The following is a 23,774-nucleotide window of genomic DNA, read 5'->3' as shown; positions in this document are numbered from 1 at the left end:
TTTTTTTTTTTGTTTTTTTTAGACATCACGCTCAAGTACTCAAATACTAAAAGGTGCATAAAGGGGACGGTTACAATTCTTAATTTTTAAAACACAAACAAAAAACACTTTCGGCTGAACAATAAGTGATGGAATTTTAACATTAAAACGAGGTCAAAGTTCAAGTGATGCACTTGGGAATAAAATGTTCAAAGAAAAAAAAAATTCTTTTAAAATTTAACAGTTAATCAACCGAGAACCACATCACTATAAAAGTATATAAGATATCAACGGATACACACTCGCGTCAAAACAAAAAGAATATGCTGTTGTCCTAGCCCTAATAATTACCAGTGCTGAGCTAACAAAGATTGAACGAACTGATCAGCAGAATCTTATAACCAGATTTACTTCTATTTTTAGTTTTCTTCCGCAGATTATTTGTATATACCGTTGTAATTCTGGATTCATTGTCATGGAGATTATTTTAACTCATTTAAAATTCTTGGATTAACTTATCGGATTGGTTTACACAATCAGTCATAGAATCCCCCTCCTCGAATGTTAGATGTGAAATATGGTTGTTTAAAATACTGGGAAAACTTCAATATTTATTGATAAAATTATTAGTGTAAACCAAGAATTACAGAAAATAAGCAGATAGAATTAAAAAAAAATTAAATTAATGCGGTATGTGTGTGAGTATGTTCCCTATGGATTTGAAAACGGCTGGCTCAATTTTTATAAAATTTCACATGAAGGTACTTTATGTGCCAGGCAGTGTTCTTAGATAGGTTTTGTATCAGGTCTTCGATATGTATCGATAATCGAAATCTTATTAAAAAAGAAACAGGCGATTTTGACTAAAGTTAACACCTTATACAGTCTAACAACATGAGTGCTTTTGAGAAGTTTTATTACCACACAAACCAAAAAGTCAAACAAAAATCAACAGTAGGTCTAATATGATGGGTGCATTCAAAATGAATGTTTAAAAACAATTGAACCATGATAATTGACTTTGCATTTTAAACTTTAACTCAAGTTATATATAAAAAATTATAAAAGCAATAGTAAGTTCTCTACAGTGCAATGTAAAATACAATGCATTGTGAACTAAGTCACTGCAAGAGGCATGTGAGCTTCCTCCCAGTGCACCATGATGGGTTCTCAACTAGAGCAGGCAATCAATAGATTTGATTGAAAAATTAGCAATTACACTGATTTTGATGACAAAAATATGGCAGTGTGAAACATCCGTTGATAATTCAATCCGGGCAACGTCGGATCACCCTACTAGTTATGCATATAAAAAATGAAAAACATTTCCATTAAGAGCAGTGAGGGAATTATGAAGCTTGCACTTAAGACTAATTTGATATTGAAATGAAACAATATTATTTAATAAATCATTTAACAACATACTAAGACACGATAGGTCTCTCTGTACAGGGCTTTGTCAAGAAAAAGCCTGGCACGAGGATACTTGTTAGAAATAAACCCTGACTAAATATTCAAAATCACATGGTATTCGTTGCCCAAATAAGATCTCTGTATGGCTAACCTATACTAGCTTTTAAGGAACGGTGCACCTTCTTCCAGTAATGTTATCTCAAGTAGCAACACAAATCGGAATATGTTAATGCAAATAAATGAAAATACGTATGTGGATCATTAGGTACCTCCAAGGCGCGCCACAGATTTAAAGCCCCCCCCCCTCGTATGTAACACGATGTAACTAATTTAATCATCCTAACTTTTTTACCATTTAAAAAGAAGCAGCATCAAATAAACTAGTAATATTTTTTAAAAATCAAAAATTTTTTACAGCATATGGAAATAATGAAAATGCGAGACTAATAGTGTTTACATTAGTGATGCTTTAAAACAACATTCCTATGTAGTGGTCATTTTGAAGCCATAAGCACAACCATGTTTAAAAAATCTAGCAAAAATCAACTAATGGTCAGATTTTAATGAAATTTTCGAAACCTTCAATTTTACATTAACATATTTTAAAAGCAGTTTTCATTAAATATGTGAGGAGAAATATTTTTTTGTAGGTGTTCTAACCCCCACCTCTCCATATTTCATGTTACAACAACTAAAATTAAACTTAGCCTCATAAAAATTGCAACATTTGAAACTGAAGAGTTTAAATAATTAAGTTATTTTTATAATATATATATATATATATATATATATATATATATATATATAATTAAACGCCCATTATTTCACTTATCTTGGAGTTGTAAATAAATGGACATAAAATCAATATTATGTTAAAAAAAATCGCTTTTTTTTTTCCAATAATATTATAATTAGTTATATTAGAAAAAAAAAAAAAAACAATTCTAAAAATAATTTCTAAAAGATTTAAATAAAATGAATTCTAATACTCCACGATATGAAGTTTTAAACAAATTTTTGTGTAAGGTTTTCCAATTTATAAAAAAATATTTTCCTATAATATAAAAAATGACAATTGGCAATTATAAAAATGCAAATTCAATTACAACTTGAAATTAATTGTTAAAGGATGTTTATTTTTGGTGGGTGGGGGGCACTTCATTTTAGCGCCTATTTTCAAAAAATGTACAGAGGCCTCTAATAAAATTAACATAAACCATAACAAAATAACGCTGCTTCCTGTGACTGACTCAACGCGTTAACAACTTCCATAAAAAGCATGCACATTTTTACAATAGACACAAAATGATGACGTGGCTGATAATGAGTAAAATGTTGGGGATTTTACACAAAAATGTGAACATCCTATGGATTATATCATTTATTTAGGCATTTTAATTATCTTTTGTTTCATTTAAGTCAACAAGTAAATAGGGATTATTCAAAAGGCAGTGGACAGACAATTGGGGGCCCATTAAAAATGTTTAATTTTCAGATATTTAAGAATGTTAAATCAACAATATTTGAAAATTAACAGAACAACATTTTCCCCCCATACAAGAGGATGTGTTAAAATAAATGAAAATACGTATGTGAACCATATCTTATCAAATATATTAATGATTTTTTCCCCCTTTTACATACACATGTGTAGCCACACAAACAGGAAAAATAATTTGATACATTATTCAACATTTGACAAACCTTACACCTCCACAAATAAAAAAAATAATGATCAAATCATGGTGGCGCAACTGAGAATCACAACAGGAAACCTACTGACAAATATTTGATTTTCAGAGATTCTTTTCAGAGAAATTAAGTCAACTGTATTTTCAAATACATAGAGTAACATTTTGACCTATACCTGAAGATACGAAAACGTTATGAATCATAAAAAGGTAAATGCCCATAGTTCTAATCAATTAGAATCAACTAGTTCAGTATGCAAGCCAAATATCCTGTCCATTGTCCAACTGGCCTCTGAGTGAAGGCCAGGAGATACTGTTTTTTTTTTCTCCTGCAATTGAATATTTAAAAAAACTATTTTCTTTTCATTTGAGAAATAAATTACAATATGTAGTGGAGCTGATACAAGCAATTAATTGATCAATGTCCCTGATGATAACGACCAGCTACGCTAATCGAAGCACTACTGACTTGTGTCTGCAGGAAATAAGGAACAGTGGATATCCTAAACAGTGAAGCGAACCACATCCAATTGTGTAAACCAATCGTTTTGCTGACCAATCAAGGACATCTTGGGGGATTGATATAAGCAGGCATATATTTTGCCTATTTAATCGTTTTGTTCTAGTTGGTTTCTGTTATTCACTCACCCCTCCATTGTGATAATCAGGAAAAAAAAAGTCTGGATACTCTACTAGACTATATAAATTCTTGTCCTGGAATTTGGTAAGACCAAGAGACCACTAAAAAGATACATTTAACTGGTCAATTAGGGAAAGGAAAATTAATATCCCCAACTTCTTCATTCAATTTAATTCAATGTTTGAGAGGTAAAGGAGAACTTTAGTTGCAGTTTTTGGGCAAGATCAAAGTGTAGTATCTGTTCCAGCAGATGTTGCAATCAAAGACCATTGTCCTTGCGGCAATCTTCTGGTCCATGTAGGGGCAACCCTACATACCAGTGTGCAAATCACTATCCAGCTCCCATTTCCCACCTCTCAGGAGCTGGTCCCCTCCCTCTCTCCACATTAAAAAACAGCCTTGTGCCTAATTTGCTCAGTGGGGAAGCAAATAAATACAGCCCCTAGGAAGGGTCCCCTTTGTCTCAGACAATTGAACTATAATATATTTAGATTTTACATAAAAAAAAACAAAAAAAAACGCTAACATGCAAGAAAAAATATCTATGTAAGAAATGAGTTCAAAAAGGAACCTACGTGCACGTGGCAGTACAACTAATTAAAAAGATGGCAAACTTCTGTCAAGAAGAACCAATCACATTTATGAAATAATCATTTTAATATTTCTCATTGTTATCCACGTTTCACCTTATTATAGAATCATCAGTGTGGAGACACCTTTTCCGCTGTTGCAGGACTCGAACCCTGGATATAAATGACTTTTTGACTAAAATCCAAACCTCTTAAGTCATCGCAACCACCATAACAGTTATGCAGAATGAGGAGAAATAAAGCCTACTGTGTTTTACAAGTGAATACTAAGTAAACTGCTGTATGGTATTAAACAAATCAAAGGAATGGAACTCACAATTTTGCATTAATTTAGAGGCTCATCATTTTTCTTAAAGTGCCCAGCTGAAAAGGGAGCTCTCTCTCTCATATATATATATATATATATATATATATATATGTAAGAGCACTTAGCTGGATACTCCATCAAACTAGATGAATTCTTGTCTTGTCTTGGAATCTGGTAAGACCAAGAGACCGCTAAAGACATACTGTAACAGTTAATTGGTTAATTAGAGAGAAAAATTAAAACTTTTTTACTAATTCAATGTTTAAGAGGTAAAGGAGAATTTGGCTAGAATATTCGAATATCTATTATGCATCGAATATAGAACTTTGAGATTAGCCCCAATAAGAGAACTCTTTATTTCTGAAACTTTCAACTAAAACGAAACAATGTCAGTTATGAAGACTAAAAGTCACTCGACAAGGATTTGATATGAATGGATTGTTGGTTGAATGATAAATGTTATGAGAGGATTGAAAATGAATGGTATTAACAAAATTTGATTACTTATGAGGACAATTTATAAGTATTTGTCGACATTGGATTGAAAGATGATCATGTAGTTTGAAAGAAAAGCAGTACCGTGGTAATGTGTTCCATAATGGGGAAATTCTTTTACCTATGATATTAAAAAATAGTTTTGGAAATTATCTTTAGATTAATTTTGAGATCAACTGAAAAAAAAAAAAAAAAAAAAGTTGGTTTGGAAATGGAGACACCTTTCTGTTCCATCTAAACCTTGTTTTTGATGAATAAATTTGTTAAAAAGGTAACTTACCAACATCGGGGCTTGTTGCAGTCGCAGTGGGTGGATCACTAGAAGATTCCACACCTGCTAAAATGTCATTTTCAGGTAAATCCATGTGAGACTCGTCTCCAGCTGAAACAAGAAAAAAAAATTAGGAACAAATAGAATTCAGTCCGTCTTTTATATCAACCTTTCTTAGGTTAATGGCCAAGTATTAAAAATAAAATTCATAAACAATCTTTCAAAATATGTTTAATATTTATTGAAATTTCATCAAGAAATTTAAAGATAGATTTTGGTTTATTTGATATAAAACTATCTTTGTTTCTACGTTCAGATCTTCTTCAAGAATTTTGTAAATTTTTTCAGAGGTTTTTGCTACTTTAAATGTCTGCAAATGTGGAAAACCTAGAAAGAAAAGTTCTTATAAAGAAATTTAAAAAAAAAAACAAAAAAAAAAAAAAAACGTTTACCCTGGTCTCACCCTCTCCCCACCAGCCAATGTCAATCTTGTCCACTCTAATTGAATTGTTCACTGAGCAGCCAAGATAGGAAAGATTTACTTCTTTATTCCTTTTAATTATTTCTGAAGGTTACAAATAATGCAATAAAAACTAAATTGTATTAAAAGAAACTCAAAAATTTATACAGCAGCAGTGGCATGACAGATTTATTGTTTATATGTTGCATATTATCTTGCGTGATGTCAGAGTTGTAGTTTAGTCAACGTAAACAGACAGATGATTAGCACATCAACATGCACTCTGAGCCTACTTTATTTCTGCCCAGCTATTTTGCAAGCAAATACAAACCAGTCAGAGTTAAGACATTAACAGGAACAGACGTGATTATAATTTTGGCAGAAGGCAAATTGAAAAACAAACGATATATCTCGACTATGATCCCTACTGACTTAGAAAGTTTTTTTTTCTCAATGTTTACTTTGAATAAAGTTGATTTATATTTTAATGGAAATGGTTTTTCATGGAAGATAGAGACCTTTTCCTTATTCAACAATAAATTCCAATCAGATGCATCAAGATGCAACTAATTCTATCAAGTTATCTTCATCCTGATGTTTTTCCAGACCAATTTCATCGCAAAAATATTATGGCAGGTGGATAAACAGGACCCATGTAATGGAAGTCGATGGCTTGTTCAGCATTGGTCGGCCATGCAGAACCTGAGCTCTAATTATCAAGGACTTGAAAGTTTGGCAACTTTATGAGGGAGATGCCATGGATCAAACTAAATGACAAACAGACACGCGAGGCACTGCCAAATGGCAGACCAAAGTCATAAGAACCCGTTTACAACTGGATAAGATGCTTCATTAAAAATTTCACAGTAATTACACATTTAAGAATTCCAATAATGCAATTGCTAATTTTTTTTTTATTATTATTTAAAAATTAATTTTTTAAAAAACAAGTTCCAGGCTGGACAGAAAATTCAAAGAATGCAAACAATCAGAAAGCAAAAAAAACAAAATTCAAATGATTAAATTGTAATGTTATTTTTAGTCAAAAGTATTGTTTTAAATAAATACACTATCTTATGACTATTTTTGAAATAGTCCCAGAAAACTGATAATTATCTTCCAAAATAATCAATTCTCCAAATTTCGAATTTCACTGAAATTATGTTTTCAGCTGCTGTCAGGAAAGTTTCCATTTTAATATTTATATTCAGATATAAAAATACTTTTCATTAGATTAACTTTAGGTTATTATATTTCAAACACAATCAAATTTTAACTGAAATAAACAATCAGATATTATGATTAATCCGTTTAAAATATAGACCATATAAGCCACACCCACTTTTGCACATTATCACAAATGAGTCTATGAAACCAAAATTTTATTTCTGAATGTTTGCATTTTAATATTCATATAATCAATTTTTCTTTTTAGTAAGGCTTAATATATACTTCTCTCCCATATATATATAATGATGTGCTATATTTCTCTCACATATATATATAATGATGTGCTAAGGCATTTCATGTTTGTACTTACGTTATCACTTTCCACACAAAAAAAAAAAATATTCCATCAGCAAAGATTCTTATTAAGCTTATGCCGCTTAGGTAAACAATTCAGACTTTACCCATTTTTAAAATGAATTGTTCCAAAATCAAATTATGTTGTCACACCAAATAAAACAGTACAATTTTAAATACATTTTCAAAAACTGACATCTGCTTTGATAGGAAGAATATTATATTTGTTGCAAAATTTTAAAAGAATTACAATTCTAAGATTTGTTTAATTTATTTAGCTGACAATTATTTTTACAGGAGGAGAAATAATTTCTTTTAATAGTATTGACCCTAACAGCCATCATAGAAGAATATTATCAACAAATTATGCTGATTCCTATAGAAAGTTTGGAATTCCTATTGAAAGATTGCTATTATTAGAGTAGAAAGTGACTTTTGGTTTACTTTCTACAGCCTCATAACTCTAGCTTCCCTTAATTTGTTGTTTAGTTTTCATGCTCGATGAGCAAGGTTTCTGACAAAGGAGTGAAAATTGCTGTTTTTGGATCAGAATCTATCCATCTAACACTTGTTACCTAGTTTTTGACCTTGTAGTTTTCTTTTGTTTTGTTTTTTTAGTTCTTTACATCAAGTGATTTCATGCCTTTTCTGGAGAAATTTCCATAAACAAAAAATTACATGTACATAAATGCTAATATTTCAAATACTTATAATTTTAATTAAAATATATATTTTGAAAAAAAGAAAAGATAAAAATTTCAGTAATAACTCCAAATAGAATGCTTAATATTATATAACGTGGAAAGCACCATAGTTCACTGTTAACACAAAAAGAATGCTTAATATTTTTTACAATTATTTCTATCTACATAAACAATTATGTGTTTCAAATTAGATTGGCTTTGAGGAACTTTATTAGGTCATATTTGGTGATGACTAACCTAGTTAGAGAATACATCAATCACCAACAATAGGATGCAACAGAGTTCTAATGTGGCCTTTTAATTGAATTTTTTGAGATACACTTTTTTTTTTTTTTTTTTTTTTGACATGTTATGTTAATTAGGCAACTTTCAATACAGATCTAAATTGGCCTTCGGGACAAGATCAAAGTGTAGTATCTGTTCTTCAGATGCTGCACGTCTATTTCTTGTTCTCTTTTGGTGGAGGAGAAATCCTTCACGACTGAGACAATTTTTATTTTCGTACCTTTTCTCCACGTTAAAAAACGACCCTGGTCTCTAACTCTGTCCCGTGGGGAGGCATTGTAAATAGGAACAATAACTTACAATCTAGATATGAGAACACAAGATAAAAAAATAAATGATTAATAACTTGTTTAATGGTGTTAGGTGCTTGGAAAGAATTCATCCTAACACGAGAAGTCACCGATAAAGGTTGTTGATACTCTCACACCCACGTATTCAAAAATAAAAAAAAACATGATTTTGACCTCTTTTTATAACAAAACTGCAGGGTGTATTTTTCCTATCCAACCTAAAGGGCATCCACTGGAGCATAAAATTTTAATATTGCAATTTTCTCCTTGCAACCTTTCTCACAGAAAGAGATGAGCGTATCACTGCTTTATAGATATTATGCAAATACTCAACTGAGCTTCATTTCAATTTATGATCTCATCCCTGCAAAACAACACTTAACCAGCTACAACTACTGTCAACAATCCCTCCCCCACATTATCTGTGCTTAAATTTAAACGCAAATTCAATGAAGTTTATTTTTTAGAACTGACCGCCTTTCCAGCTGACTGCAAGTCTAATATAAACAAGTTTTCGTTGAGCTGTCCTCTTAAATAATCAAATTCCACTACTATGGTGTTGTCTCACTGACCACCTTACACTCAATGTTTATCCCCGAGTGGCTTTCAGGCCTTGATAAGTGGTGACTTCCTTGTTAAAAAAATTGCAATTGATTAAAATGGACGTTCAATAGTTATAAGACTTTATATTTAATTCCTAGTCGTTATTCCCTTTGTGAATTGCCATGCATTTTTATAAGTATTTGTCATTTAGTATTTATCCCAAATGAACTAAAGATTACTGTTAGCCAAATGTTTCTGGATTATGCATTCCTTCCGACAGTCATGTACTATCAACAATATGAAGGTCGTTTCAAAAGTAAGGCTTATTTTTTAACTCTAAAACTAAAACATTGAAAAGCTACGAAGACGGGAGTGGTAGCATTTAAACGAGTGACCTTTTCTGCTCCAGAATTTATTTTTCTACGTAGTTATCACCATTTCTTAATACACTTTTGCCAGCTACTTTTGATGCTGTGGTCATAAAATGTTTGGTAAATGTGTTGTCACATCTGTCACCACTCTGAAATCAACAAACCCATCTAACTATGCCGACATCAACTGCATTGGCTTCGTAAATGTTCAACATCAGCTCAATTTTTTTTTTTTTTTTTTGCATGGAAAAATTCAAAGACGCATCTCCGCTTCCGACACATTCATGAAAAGGGGTTACTTTCTTAAGAGTTTCACACTGTCAATATCTGCAACAGAAATGAAACTTTCAGGTCATGCATGCATAACAATGCAACTTGCACTCCTTTCTGATCCCAAAATAATGCCTCGTTTTTATTTCGTTCGAATGGAACACTTTTCATACACGTGAATGAAGGTTACCTTGGCACACTGGAATAGTTCCTTCCTAACACATGCAATCAAAATAAAATTAAATATTATAAGTTAATGCTCTCTATATTATCAGGAGTTTTTTATGGATGATCGTCTTTAACACTAATTAAGGTGTAGTGATACTGATTGTTCACTCAAAGGCCCTGTAAAGAGTTCTCTGTGAATGGTCTGCAGAAATCGGAAGCTGTGAACGCATGTTGCTATTTTTTTTTTTTTTTTTGCAAGGTAGTCAACACTTATCAAAGCCTGAAGGCCACTCAAGGATAAGGGTTAATGAATGTAAGGTATTAGTTCAGTAATTGTTAATGGTGTAGATTGGGTAAAATTTGGATTATTTAAGGAGATGGCTCAGCAAGAAATTGTTTACATTCGGCTTGAAGGCTACCATATTGTAACAGGCTGGGAAGCAGACCAATGGAGCAATGTTCCACATGTGGGCAGTTCTAGGAAAGAAGCTTTGTTCATGAAATCTTTTAGAATTAGGTACAGATAGAGAATGTGAAAAATTGCTGATAGTGGTTGTAGCTAGTTGAGTATTTTTTTGTGAAAGATTGGCAAAGTGGAAGGAACCATAGATTGGAGATCAGAAGAGCACTTGCCAAGAAAAAAAAAACGATAGAGCAGAGACAGGCTTGCAACGTCTCTTCTGTGGGAAAGAGGTTGCAATATGATCTGTGCTGGTGGGAAATTGAATCAAGTTTGATCCTGCGTGTATGAACTACATTGAGCATTATTTTGTGAACTTCTCTCTATGCTAATTAATTGTTTACGCATTCGTTAATTGCAATCAACATAATATATAGTCCTATGTTACATAACAGAATTACATATATGAAGGGTGTTCCAAAAGTAATGACTCCTATTTTTTTTATTCTGCCAGAGGATTGCAAATTGCATCGTTATCATTACTAAATTCATGCATTTATTACATGAAAGCTTCATCTCTGTTGCCGATATTGACGGTGTGCGACTTCAAGAAAGCAACCTTATCATGGAGGTTTTAAAAATAAAGCTATGTCAATGAATTTCTGGCAAAATTGCATTGAAAATTATAGCGAAAAATAAATTCGGGAACACAAAAGTGTGATCATTTTAATGGCACCACTCCCGTCTTTGGAGGCTTTACTTTTTAAACAACCCTCATAATAGTTCCTTCAGAGGAATAACATGACTGAATCAGTGTATTTGTGAATTACACCTTTTATGACAGAATTAGTTCTGACTAGTGTTGAGATGATTAATCAGAATTTGAATTGAAATTTCAAAAAGAAACTGTTTCAAGTATCAAAATATTTGCTTTTAATTTTTGATTCCAAAAACTATTCTTTTAATGCATTTTTTAAACTTGATTTCCTATTGCTAGTACTAATAAGGTGAATATTAACTTTAAATTACTAGTAAAATAAAGATCTATAGATCATAAATTTATGTTTAAAATGGCACAGTGATTAAGTAAAAATGGCACAAGTGAAAAAGCTAGATGAAAATCTCACAATAAGTTCGACAAAATCTTGGATAGAATACACAAGGAGAAAACTAAGTTGTTCAAATTAAAGAAAATTAAATCTACATTTTACAGTAAATGAAGACGCTACCCCAAAATGAAATGTTATCTTGGGTGATTTTTTAATCAGAAACGGGAATTTAATTAATGTATTGGAATCGGGGCAAAAAAAACAAAAAAAAAAAAAATCATTGGAATCGTCCTATCACCAGTTCTGAGTCCTTGCTATCGCGACTGAAGGTGCCTAGTCTGGAATCGGCTCCGAGTTGCCGCTACCTAATGTGGTATGGACATATTGAACAAAGCTCTGGTTGGATAAACAGATGTACAGGCATTTCAGTTACGAGTAAGTGAGGAGATAGTAAGCCAAGAAAGACTTTGAATAACCTCAGTCAAAGATGACCTCAAGTGACCAATGCAAGTGATGGTTTTATGGAGAAAATCATTTTTGGCCAATATACAACAGCCATCTAAAGAATTAAATATTAAAATAGACTTAACGTCCTTTGGCCAAGATCAAAGTGTAGTATCTGTTCTTCAGATACTGCACTTCCATTTTTTGTTCTTTCGGTGGAGGAGCAGTCCTTCACGACTGAGACAATTTTTTATTTTTGTACCTTTTCTCCACGTTAAAAAACGACCCTGGTGTCTAACTGTCCCGTGGGGAGGCATTGTAAATAGGTACAATTGTTTCACATTTAAAAATTGTAATACGTATTTTGTTTTGCTGATGTGCATTAACATCCAACATTACGAATCCAGTGTATTGGATACACCTTGGCTTGCTGTGCCTGACCATTAACCCAATTAATGTGTCATTAAGTGGGTTTCTACCAGTATTTTGTTTTAGTTTTTAGCAATTATCGAGACTTTAAGAGCCATTTCTCAAACCGAATAAGCGTTTTTAAAGCAAGAAAAAACACTAAAAACTTATTCAGCCTTTGATAATATTTCAGGTTAAGATCACGGTGTAGTATCAGTTCTAATGCTACACTTCACCTTTTCTGTCCTCGGTCAGTTGAGGAGAAATCCTTCATGACAGTTTTCATTTTTGTTTCCATCCAGAGTGACGCTTTTTTGGGAGCTGGATTTTCCCCCCACATTAAAAACCAACCCTGTGTCTAACTCTGCCCTTGTGGGGAGGCAAGTAAATAGGAACATTTGTTATTTGTTTGGATCACTTTTTCGTACGTTTGTTTATTAGAAAAACAGATGTATAAGCCGTTTCACATGAAAAATTTAATACATTTTGCTTTGTTTTGGTGATGTACAATTACATCTAAAATTATGTATCCAATGTATTGGATTTGAAATGGAGAAAAAATATTGATTTAGTAGGGAAAACTTGTTAGGAAAAAAAAAAAAAAGGAAAGTTGGAAATGAGAGTTAAAAGTATTAACCCATTTCAAGCGAAGAAAGTGATCTCTAAAAATAAGTATATTTTGTCTGTAGACATGCAAGTTTGTTATATGACAGCGTGTACGCTTGGCAGATGTGCAGATGTAAGCTTGCCTTCATTTAGTGTGAGAGTATATATACGAACTTGCAAGTTCAATAAGCAGTGTGCATATGCTGTTGCTGTGTTTAGTGAACGTTTCTTGTGTCTGCCGTGGTTCAGGCTATTGGGGGAGGGGGGGGTCGTGTTTGAAATCTGAAAGAAAACCAGAAAAGTGAAAGAATGCTTGTTTTTGAGTTTTTATATTAAGTGCGAAATTCAGGTGAATAGTTTCACATGTGATTGGTTGAAAGAAGCACTTGATCGAGATTATCCAATAGAAAGTGTTTATATAAGAAAAAATTTGCTACTTCTGATATAATGCCTCCACTAAAAAAAAAAGTAATCAGCTTTATTTTGTGTTGTAGATTCATCAAAATTTCCTGCAAAATTTTGAAGTGAAAGATCAGAGCAACATGGTTGCATCAAAGAACCATTTCAACAAAATGCTTCAATTAAACAATATTAGAATTGTGAAGATCTATTGCTGGACATAAAATATTAATTGTACATCCATTTAACTATGGTATATACAATTTGGGGAAAAAATGATAACTTATTGATAAATTTTAGCAGAGAATAAGGCTCATTTCATAATTTCACACTGACATCGATAAATATACAAAAAATAAAATGATTTTATTTAGTGATAGATGCAGATTGATTCAGCTTTGATGGAGAGCAAGAGGTGATTTATTTTTATGAACAATTGTTTTGAGAATTTAGAGATGAAGATTGTTAATCTATATATTAATATGATAGCGTGTTTTTTTTGTGTGTCACGCTTACATCCGGGTCGTTTAATTGTTATGTTCTATTTCTTGTCATAAATAATTTTATCAAGAATTCTTCATAAGTTTTGGTTTCAGTTGTGGTTGAAGGAACAAGTTGTATATACATATTTTCTTCATTTTATTTTTGATTCAAGCTAATGTATTCAAATCATATGGATATTTTTTTTTTTTTTGAAATCGCAACTTTATAACATAAAAACCGATAGAACATTAACTATAATAGCATATGAAATCTGCAAGAATTAAAATATATTTAAGCGTACTTTACGACCGGACTTTACCGAGCGTTCGTGCTAGTTTAAATACTTTTGTAGTTTTAGCAAAAAAAGCTAAAATAATATCAGAGCGTCTCCATTTACACTGAACATCTACAGAATGCCAACATCAATATATTACATATGAAGAAGTCCCCTTTGGAATTTCCACAGGTCCTGCTAGTTTGTATTATTTGTATTACTATTCTCACCACATTTTGGCAGACATAACCTTCAATTTTCTTCAGTTGCATCCAGTCCACATGAACCCATGATAATGCTAATCAGTTCTAATAGTTTTCTGGAGCTAAATTTATACCCTCAATCCAATGCTAATATAATTGGGAATTATTTTAAACTTCTACCTGGTTGACAGAACGGGAACAATCTACTCCCTCAGTTTAATTAAAAGGGTTGAGCTCAAAATTCAGTATAAATTGCCGAGTTTGACAAGACACACTTAAAGGTTGGAGGTTACATCGGCTAAAAAGTTAGAATAACATTCAGAATAACTAGTCAGAATAATCCAAATAACACGATTATTTGTCATAATGATCAGCATAACCTGAATACTGCCACTCCTTATCTCCCTTAGATAACGGCTCACAGTGGAACTCTTCTGTACATCAAAGCAATAAAATGTCCTTGCTTTACACTTGTTTTCGCTCTATTCAATCTCTATACAAACCACAAAGTGTCAATTTAACATTTACCTCTAAGTTACCATCAGAGATTTTCACGCATATTAAATTACAGTTTAAAAACAAACAAATACTGACTTCCAGATAGAGATATCAGATTGGGAAAGATAAGTGTTTTTCCCAATATAAAGTTGCAAAACAAGTTATTCTGATCAGATCACACAAGCGGAATAAAAAATGTTAAGTCAAGGTTGATTACAAGTAGAAAATATTAAATTAAAATTTGCTTTTGAGTAATAATGCTTATAAGTAGTTTTTTTTTTTTTTTATAGGAGTTTGATCACATATTTAAAAAAAAAAAGGGGGGGGGGAGTCTAAACTATTTAAATTTTGCACCAACCACACCACCAATTACTGACTTGCACTAAAATCTCGGAAATAATTTTAAAAAAATCATTTGATAAAATATTTTATAACATTTAATTTTCTAAAATTTATTTTTTATTTTTTTAGATAACATTTGCATTAGACCACAAAGAACAGGTGCGAGATGTGATGTTGGTCACCTTGGAGTTGAGGATATCTGCAGCACCGTAAATACCAAAACCAGATTTTCTACAGATATTCCATATTCAGAAAGAATGTTGTGACATGGGAAATTTAGAAAATAGTTTTTTCATATTAATATTGTTATTTTGTATTAAATTTAATTCTCAATAGAATGTCACTGATATTGAAATACTTCTGATGTAAGCTATAAAATTTTACAAGATAATTTTATAGCATTTAAACTGACATACCAAACTTTGATTTTAACCAACCAATTTTCATTTGTTATTATTGGACCATGTTATTGGCAATATAAGATATTCAAAAACAATCTTAAAATGATGTAGTTCCATTCATACAATTAGTAATATAGAAAAAAAAAAATTCCATTACGAGTGGGAAATTTAAAAAAAAAAAAAAAAATCATTGAAAAGGATAATTACCTTTAAAGAGTTGTTTCCCATACAGAAAATTTTTTGCTGTTAAAGTTTAAAAAAAAATGTTAAATGAAATGACTTCACTGTATTCCAAGCAATGCCGGATAGATACAGTTTGTAAGTTTATAAAATATATTTTCATTTTGTCAAATTGTCATCCTTTAAAGCTTTGGATTTTTATTTAAAAAATTTTGTTTTTTTTTTTACTTTAATGACAACTCAGCATTCACCGTTAAATTGACTTGTAGGTTTTGAGTATGCTGAAAACTGATATCGCATTTAAATTTTTTGGCCAGACAAGTAGTTATATGGACATTAAGACCTTCATTATCTGATGTAATCCCTTATGTTTTCACCAGCGGCCATGTTTTTTCCTCAGCTGAACAAGTACTAATGCGCATGCTGCGACAACCCCTTCTTCCCATGGTAAAAAATAGTGACGGCCACTAATATGTATTAATACATTGGAAAAAAAATCTTAAGACCCAGAAAACTACTTGTCTATACTAAATTTGAATGTGATATTTGTTTTCAGCATACTCGAAAACCTATAAAAGTCATTTTTAAAAGTGAGTTGCCATAAAGTAAAAATTTATCAAAAAATTATTTAAGCCTATAACACACACCTCAATGTTTTTGTGTTCTCTATGGAAAGAAAGCATACTTGGACAACAATTAAAGTGTTCCAGAATCTAAGTGCACCATTAAAGAGGCAATCAGGGCATAAACCCTCAAAGTTTCAAACATATCCTATTTTTATGGTATTTAAATATAATTTTTTAGGGGAAGACGATGGAAGTGGTCCCAAATCTGTATGCTATCTATGTGCTGAATATTTATATGCTCCCTCCCCATTTCTAAGTTACTAATGAGGATAGAACCACCTTAAAACTTCAGGTATGTGTATCCGACGTTAATTAAATTTAAACCATAAGTACAAGACTAATTCAGTTTTCTAACATTTCAACTTATTCTGGAAGTGGGGCGGGGGGGGGGGTGAATATGAGCAGAATGAAAAACATAGGGATCCTTATTCAATACAAAGAAACCTCACGTCTTTTTGTTAGTCTTTAATAAAACAGAATTTCAATGAATCACATTAATTAAAATCAATTCAATAAAAATTAAGTTTATTTTATGTCAAAGGCTAAACATTTTTTTTTTCAGTAGTTCTAAAATTAAAATTAGAAAATCTATTTGGAAGGCAGCTTCAATTACCCTTATCAAGGCCCGGAAGCCACTCAGGGATAAGTGGTGACCACCGTGTAAAAAAAAAAAAAAAAAAAAAGCTTTTTTGGTTCCAAAAGAATCTCCATAATGGCACTTTAATTTCACTCATTTTAAATCCTCTTATAATATTCTTCATTTACAAGGCAATCAATCCATTACTTTTACATTTTTCCTCTAATAGATTTTGGCCTTGATAAGTAACTCCTTGGTAAAAAGTTTTTTTATATATAAAAAAAAATTCAAAAATAGACACGGGTATTGTTAATAATTCTATTTCATTTCAATATTTTTTATAAAAAAAATAAAATAAAAAAATAACCTTCATTCTAAGCCTCTAACCAACATTAACAGATAATTAAACCTAATAAATATGGCTACTTAATGATGCATGCCACTTTAATAGCCAACTGGTCAGCCTGGTTATTCAACTTGAAATCATTTGTTGGACGTTTACAGAAAAACAAATTTAAAACAAAAAACAAAATATAAGACTTTTTTTAATACTCTATTTTGATTTTCATTCTTTATGCCAATCAAATGAAAAAACTTCAAGTGATTTGACAAAACTGATAAACTGTGTTTAGCAAAGAAAATAAATTATGCTGTATGTGTTTTTACAAATTTCGTAAATAGGTTGCTTTTTATTAAAGTTAAATTTGATTATATTATCGTTTAGTAATTTAATTAACCGGTATCATTTATTAAATTATTCAAACCAAATTGTTATAAAACTAGTAGTATGTTAATATTAATCTCTCTAAAATGTTTGAATATAGCTTCCAAAAATATCAATGTTTTAATACACGAGGAGTTGCTGAAATAAACTAAAAATCCTATTTAAATGATTTTCTATTCAAGTTCTTCAAAATTTCTTTCAAATTTTAAAGAATCAAAGTTTTTTTTTTTGGTTAACTATTAAAAGATCAAAATGCCATACTTGTTTAAGAAACCGAAATGTATCGTGCTTAATTTCGTAATCAATTGTTAAATTAGATTCTTCACTTTCCCTTTATTTTAAGGGACATTTTTATGGCAATAAATATATTGAGTAAATAAAACCAATTAAATGTTTAATTATCAAAATTACATTGACACGAAAAATAAACACAAGTACTTGAATTTATTAATAAATTTTAAAGTTTGTGTGTGTGCGTGCGTGTGTGTGCGTGTGTGTGTGTGTGTGTGTGTGTGTGTGTGTGTGTGTGTGTGTGTGTGTGTGTGTATAATTTCTGTGGAAATACATTTTCATCCCAACTTTTTTTTTTAATACTAATTCTTAATTTATGAAGCTCAATGTAAGCACAGAGCATATAAACAAATGACAAAAGTCTATATTCCAAATTTCATGATGTTGACCATCTTACAATTTATTCCTTTAATTACGTTGACATTTACAATTCTTGACAGTAATTGTTTCGAAACGCAAAATCATTCATTTTATTATTTCAATCAATAAATCTATTCCGCCCTTAACTTGTAAGAAATAGCAACTATCAATCCATTAAAAGAAAAAAATGGATTTGGCCATGATTACTAAATTCGGAAATTGGAAAAAAAGTTGCAATTGCCTTTTCTTTATCATTTATTACACCATTTTGAAATTTTTTTATCATTATGTCTTCTCTTTGAAGTACATGTTTGTGCATATCATTTTTGGATACAACAACAACAAAGTAAATATACAAATGTCTTGTGCATAATGTAAAATACATTCTATTTTATTTCTAAACCTTAATATGAACTTATTTTTAGAAGCTCAGAGAAAATATATAGCCTGCTTAGTTATTTTGTTAAGCTCGGATCAGTCATTAAACCAGTAGAGTTATCTCCCTTTATCCAATAAATAAGAAAAATTAGATTGGTGCTTAAAACCATATGAGAAAATACTCGGCTAAGAGAATCTTATTTTTATGGACAGAAGCAAACAAAAATACATTTCAAGTATATTTTTTATTAAATCAGCTATAACAAATAATCTCGGAAAATTCTCCCCTCGACTTCATCACAATATAGTCCTACCATCCATCTGATATTTATCCTTTTTAAGTGGTGATATCTTAAAAAAAAAAAAAAAAAAAAAAAATTAATATATAAAAGGCTATATGTCTGTGTCTATATTTTCAAACTATCTCCTGAAACTAAAAGCCGCAGAGCGGTGCTAAGAGCCTAAAATCATCGGATATTTTTGGACTGTTCTTTTGTGGGTCTTTAACCGGTTAAAAGTTTTTAAGGGGTCAAAATTTTTTAAAATCCTCATACATTTTGTACATTCATCTTAGTTTATTTTTAATTTTTAATCAGTTCATATGCGTGTCACGTTGGTACAGTGTTAACGCCACCAGCTTTGAATGCTACCGTTTTGATTTCGGTTCTAGCTGATGGCACCCATATACTCTTATTTATGTTTGAAATCACGATTATAATATATACACAATCAGGACAAATTAAAATATAATTAAGCGTATTTTATGACTAGGCAATGCTGGGCACCTCCCACTAGTAATCATATAATATAAAAAATTCTAAGATTTAAAATATATTTAAAATCATCTGATTATGAAAATTTGAAATGCATATGAAATTTAAAACAATTTTTATATGAAAAAGTTTATTTCATAATTTATTTTCTGCTTCAAAAAATTCATTTTTGCAAACGATTTCTACAAAAAAATAAAACTACCATAGAAATAATAATCCAAACAATAAGATTAACAATTAAAAATATTTTTACCATCTATGAAAAAAGAAAAAAATGTGCGTGTATGTGGTTTGGTTGTTTTTGTTTTACAGCATATCAACCTTTTTCCAGGTTATTTAATGCCAAATCTAGTTATTTTGAGGAACGATTTTTAACGGAGTATATTTGTCTTTTAAGTCGGATTCTACTTAACCCATAGTTGGGACCCTAACAGGTACTACCACTCCGGGTCAGAGCGGACCTGGGAGCAATGGCAATTAAAGGGTGGCTCCACACTCCAAGGCCCGCAAGGTGCGCCTCACCATCGGATATAGTTTTAGGTCATATCCAGGACCGTGCGTGTATGTGGGTGTGGAAATATAACAAGAAATTTTCCAAAAGTAATGCTGCCTATTTTTTTTCTTTCTTTTTTTTTTTTATTTTTTATTCTGCCCAAATGGATCAGGGAGGACTGTAAATTGCATCGTTATGACCTGAAAGGTTCATCTCTTTGTTGAAGATATTGGGCGTGAGACTAAGAAAGCAATTTCGATCATGGAAATGCATCAGAGGCAAAGATCCATCACTGAATTCCTTCATACTGGACAAATTATTCACCAGTGATTGCTGAACGTTTATCTACAGTATTTGAACTGAGTCAAATTTTTTAGGTATCTTCTGATTTAGCTTCAATAGTTTCGTTTCGACGCACGTTCTCCCAACACGCTGTCTTTCCACTTGCCCATGGTTACTTTCCTCTTATGCCCGTTCAACAAACTCCCTCGCCTCTAATTTGCATATCTCGCACGAAAATTTGCAACGTCGGCATTTTAACTTTTTTTTTTTTATAGAGGAAAAAAAAATAAAAATAAAAAACTTTAGTAAGTTACGGTTTTCCCCACAGAAGCTGATGCAGTTGATGTCAACAGTTAGGAGATGGGTTTGTAGATTTCAGAGTTGCAACAGATGTAACAAAGCACGCTTCAAATTTTTACAAAAGAGGCTGGCAAAAGTGTATTAAGAATGGTGAGTACGTAGAAAAAAAAATACTGGAACACAAAGTTACTTGTTTTAATGATACCACTCCCATTTTCATAGCTCTTCAACTTTTTTTTTTTTTTTTTTTTTTTTTTTTTTTTTTTTTAAATAGGAAGCTTTACTTTTGGAACAACCGTTGTATGAATCAGATTAGAATAGTCCATTATAAAAATTAGAGAATATCACCACAAGTATTAATACTATTTAAATGGAGAGAAAGAGAGCAACACACGGCCAATGGAAATAGAATTTTGGATGTTAAAAATTTAACTAGCTTTGAAAATTCTCTCCCGATTCAAACAATCTAACCAACGCTTAATAGATGATCTAACGATTTACATTTTTTCTAACAAAGTCAGAAGTAACTGGACACCTGATTTTTCTTCATCTTGACTTTTTCGTATACTTTAGAACATCTGTGATGTATAAAGGCTCAAAACTAAATGTTTCCACTTGAAAATTATTTCTGACTATATCATTAATAAGTCAACGTGTAATAAGTTAAATGATTAGTTAAAAAATAACTTAATCTCGTCATTTCTCATAAATTTCTTTTAATTATAAAGTTACAAAAATAAGATACGTTTTTATTTTAGTTGAAAAAAATTTTTATCAAGTAATTTCACAAAAAAAAAAAAAAAACATTTAAAGAATCTAAAAATTTGCAAAAATAAACGTTAAATAGAAAAAATAACACGAGATACTTATTTTGATTATTTGAAATACTGTTCTCATCTCGTAATGTTACAACGTTTCAGCTGATGTAACATCCAAATACAAACTAGCAGGACTCGTGGAAATTCCACAGAATGAAAATATATTTTATCAAATATTTTGATTGATAAAGCTGATATTTTTTTGGAAGGTGCAAAAAAAATTTTTTTTTTACTAAAAACCCAATACAATTTTTGAAAGCTAAATCGTTAAAAAAAAACAAACTAATATATAAAAAGTCAAATTCACAAAATTTGACTTTAAAGAGGTCAATCTGGCAACCCTGGCAAGTATGAGTGACCTCCCTTTGCTGTAGTCTCGTTTTTGATTATCTAATTACTGAAAGTGTAACGTATAGACTAACTAAGGAAGGAACAAGCAAAATGTCAATCCTCATTTGAAAAAATTCAAAAACATATTTCACATTTTGTTTGAATTATCCAATTGGTAGCTTGCTTTGACTTGGCAAAAAAAGAAATCACTGTCAGGTGCAGTCGACATTGTTGGCTGCTGTGAAAAAAAAAACGAATTGGAAATTAAACTTGCCAGATTTAGTGTGGCCAGGTTGCAGAAAAAGGAGGATGTTGAAAATTGGGCGATTTGGGGTCAACTAATATTAGTCGGGGAGGGGGGGTATTTGCTAGCCCTACTTTAATATAAATGTGTATACATTATAAAAAGTAGGTGAAGATAAACTCCAGCCAGAATAAATAACTACCAATAATATAAAAACGTTAAAAATAATTTCGATCACTCGGATTTTTATTTCAATCTTGGTTATTATAATATTTACAACATTTCCGCTCATGTTACTACCAAAATTATTTGGGTACATCTTATCGAACTTGGGAATTGTTATGAATGGGGCTGTTAGCATATGACTTAATATCTTGCAGAAGATTATGCCCGAAGATAAATATGTGTACTTATGTGTGTAGCACATGACAGAAAGTAGCGGAAGAAATAAAATGTCTACGTCATGTCAATTCTCAGTATACTTATTTCTTCCGCTATTTTCTGTCATTGAATTGACATGACGTAGACATTTTATTTACAAGGAAGCAAAACACAGAATTATACCAATTGCATCTATCAGTCTCAGCCCGATATTACTGGAGTCACAATTATCACAGACATAATATATCTCAATCTTCAATTGCATGGATTCAAAGTTAGTTTTTAGTTGGTGACTGCCAGTGGTCGAAATTGAAAACCTGAACAAAATTTTGAACTGAATCGTTCATTTAATTCATGGTAGTAGATTTCTCCTTTCAACCATGGCACATGATGCAAAACGTTACTTAACAGTTTTAAGGTTTTACTACAGGTCTTTTTTTTTTTTTACACTTTCACCCCAAACAAGGCACATTGCCACTTTGATGTAGGGGGCTACTATCAGGGACATAAGTTGCAGGGATACTATGTAGGGAGCTGAGTAGCAAGATGTCTGTTTACATTACACTTGAACTTCTGCATGTCAGTACAGTTGGGGAAGCAGGAAACCGGAAGAGAATTCCAAAGTCCTGCAGTTCTGGGGAAAGAGCTATTAGAGTAAAAAGCTTTCTTACATCTAGGGATCTCAACTGTGTAGGGGTGGGACTTCGCTGCTTGTCGGGTTTGTCGGGGATATTTTCGTCGAGGGTGTACGAGGGCTTGTAAGTTGTCAGAGCATCTACCATTAAAATACTTGTAAAACAGGCAGAGGGATGCAACATTACGACGGTGGGACAGGGGCTGAAGTTTAGACGACAGTCCGGGACCTATTAGATTGGCTACTCTCTTTTAAACCCTGTCCAGGAGCGAGAGACTAGTAGCAGATGGGCCAGCCCAAATGTGACAGCAGTACTCCATACAGATTAAATGTTTAGGAGCAGAAAAATTAGATGCTTAGAGAAAACAGCATAAATTCTTGAATATATTTGTTTTTGTCGCTTTTTTTTTGTGTGTTTTACTGCATATCAACTCATTTTGGCTTATTTAATGCAGAACCCTGTAATTTTGGAAAAAAGTTTTTATGCTTCAAATTCTTTAGGCCTTCAAATATTTATTCATGGTTTTTGGTTTGGTTGTTTTGTAGAGAAAAAAAATTGCTTTTAAAACAAAGAAAACAATGTCAATGTTTGATGCATTTAAGTCAGGATTGGTTCAGTTGTTTTTGTTTTATGGCATATCAACCCTTTTCGGTATATTTAATGCCGAATACAAAAATTCGGAAAAATTTTTTAGTAGAATATATTTGTTGTTTTCAAGTCGGATTCTATTTAACCCATAGTTGGGACCCTAACAGGTACTACCACTCCGGGTCAGAGTGGACCTGGGAGCAATGGCAATTAAAGGGTGGCTCCATACTCCCCAAAGCCCGTAAGCTGGGGCTACACCACTGGATATAGTTTAAGGTCATATCCA

At 31.5% G+C, this 23,774-nt stretch overlaps 1 protein-coding gene across 12 annotated transcripts in view; it reads right to left on the bottom strand.

Annotated features, from left to right (window-relative positions):
* The window catches only part of LOC145260330 (echinoderm microtubule-associated protein-like 2), a 488,936-nt gene that overhangs the window by 357,266 nt on the left and 107,896 nt on the right, over window positions 1-23,774 (bottom strand). For all 12 annotated transcript variants that reach the window (XM_080118228.1, XM_080118235.1, XM_080118233.1 and 9 more), the window contains one exon: window positions 5,396-5,497. In XM_080118228.1, the coding sequence (XP_079974354.1) occupies window positions 5,396-5,497 (102 nt within the window). The remainder of the gene's footprint in view (window positions 1-5,395; window positions 5,498-23,774) is intronic.

This window comes from Euprymna scolopes, chromosome 36 (genome assembly GCF_053919585.1).
Source record: "Euprymna scolopes isolate OS-2025 chromosome 36, ASM5391958v1, whole genome shotgun sequence".
NCBI classification, from domain to species: Eukaryota; Metazoa; Mollusca; class Cephalopoda; order Sepiida; family Sepiolidae; genus Euprymna; species Euprymna scolopes.
The sequence above is the reverse complement of the archived record's forward strand: the minus strand, read 5'-3'. Positions and strand labels throughout refer to the sequence as shown.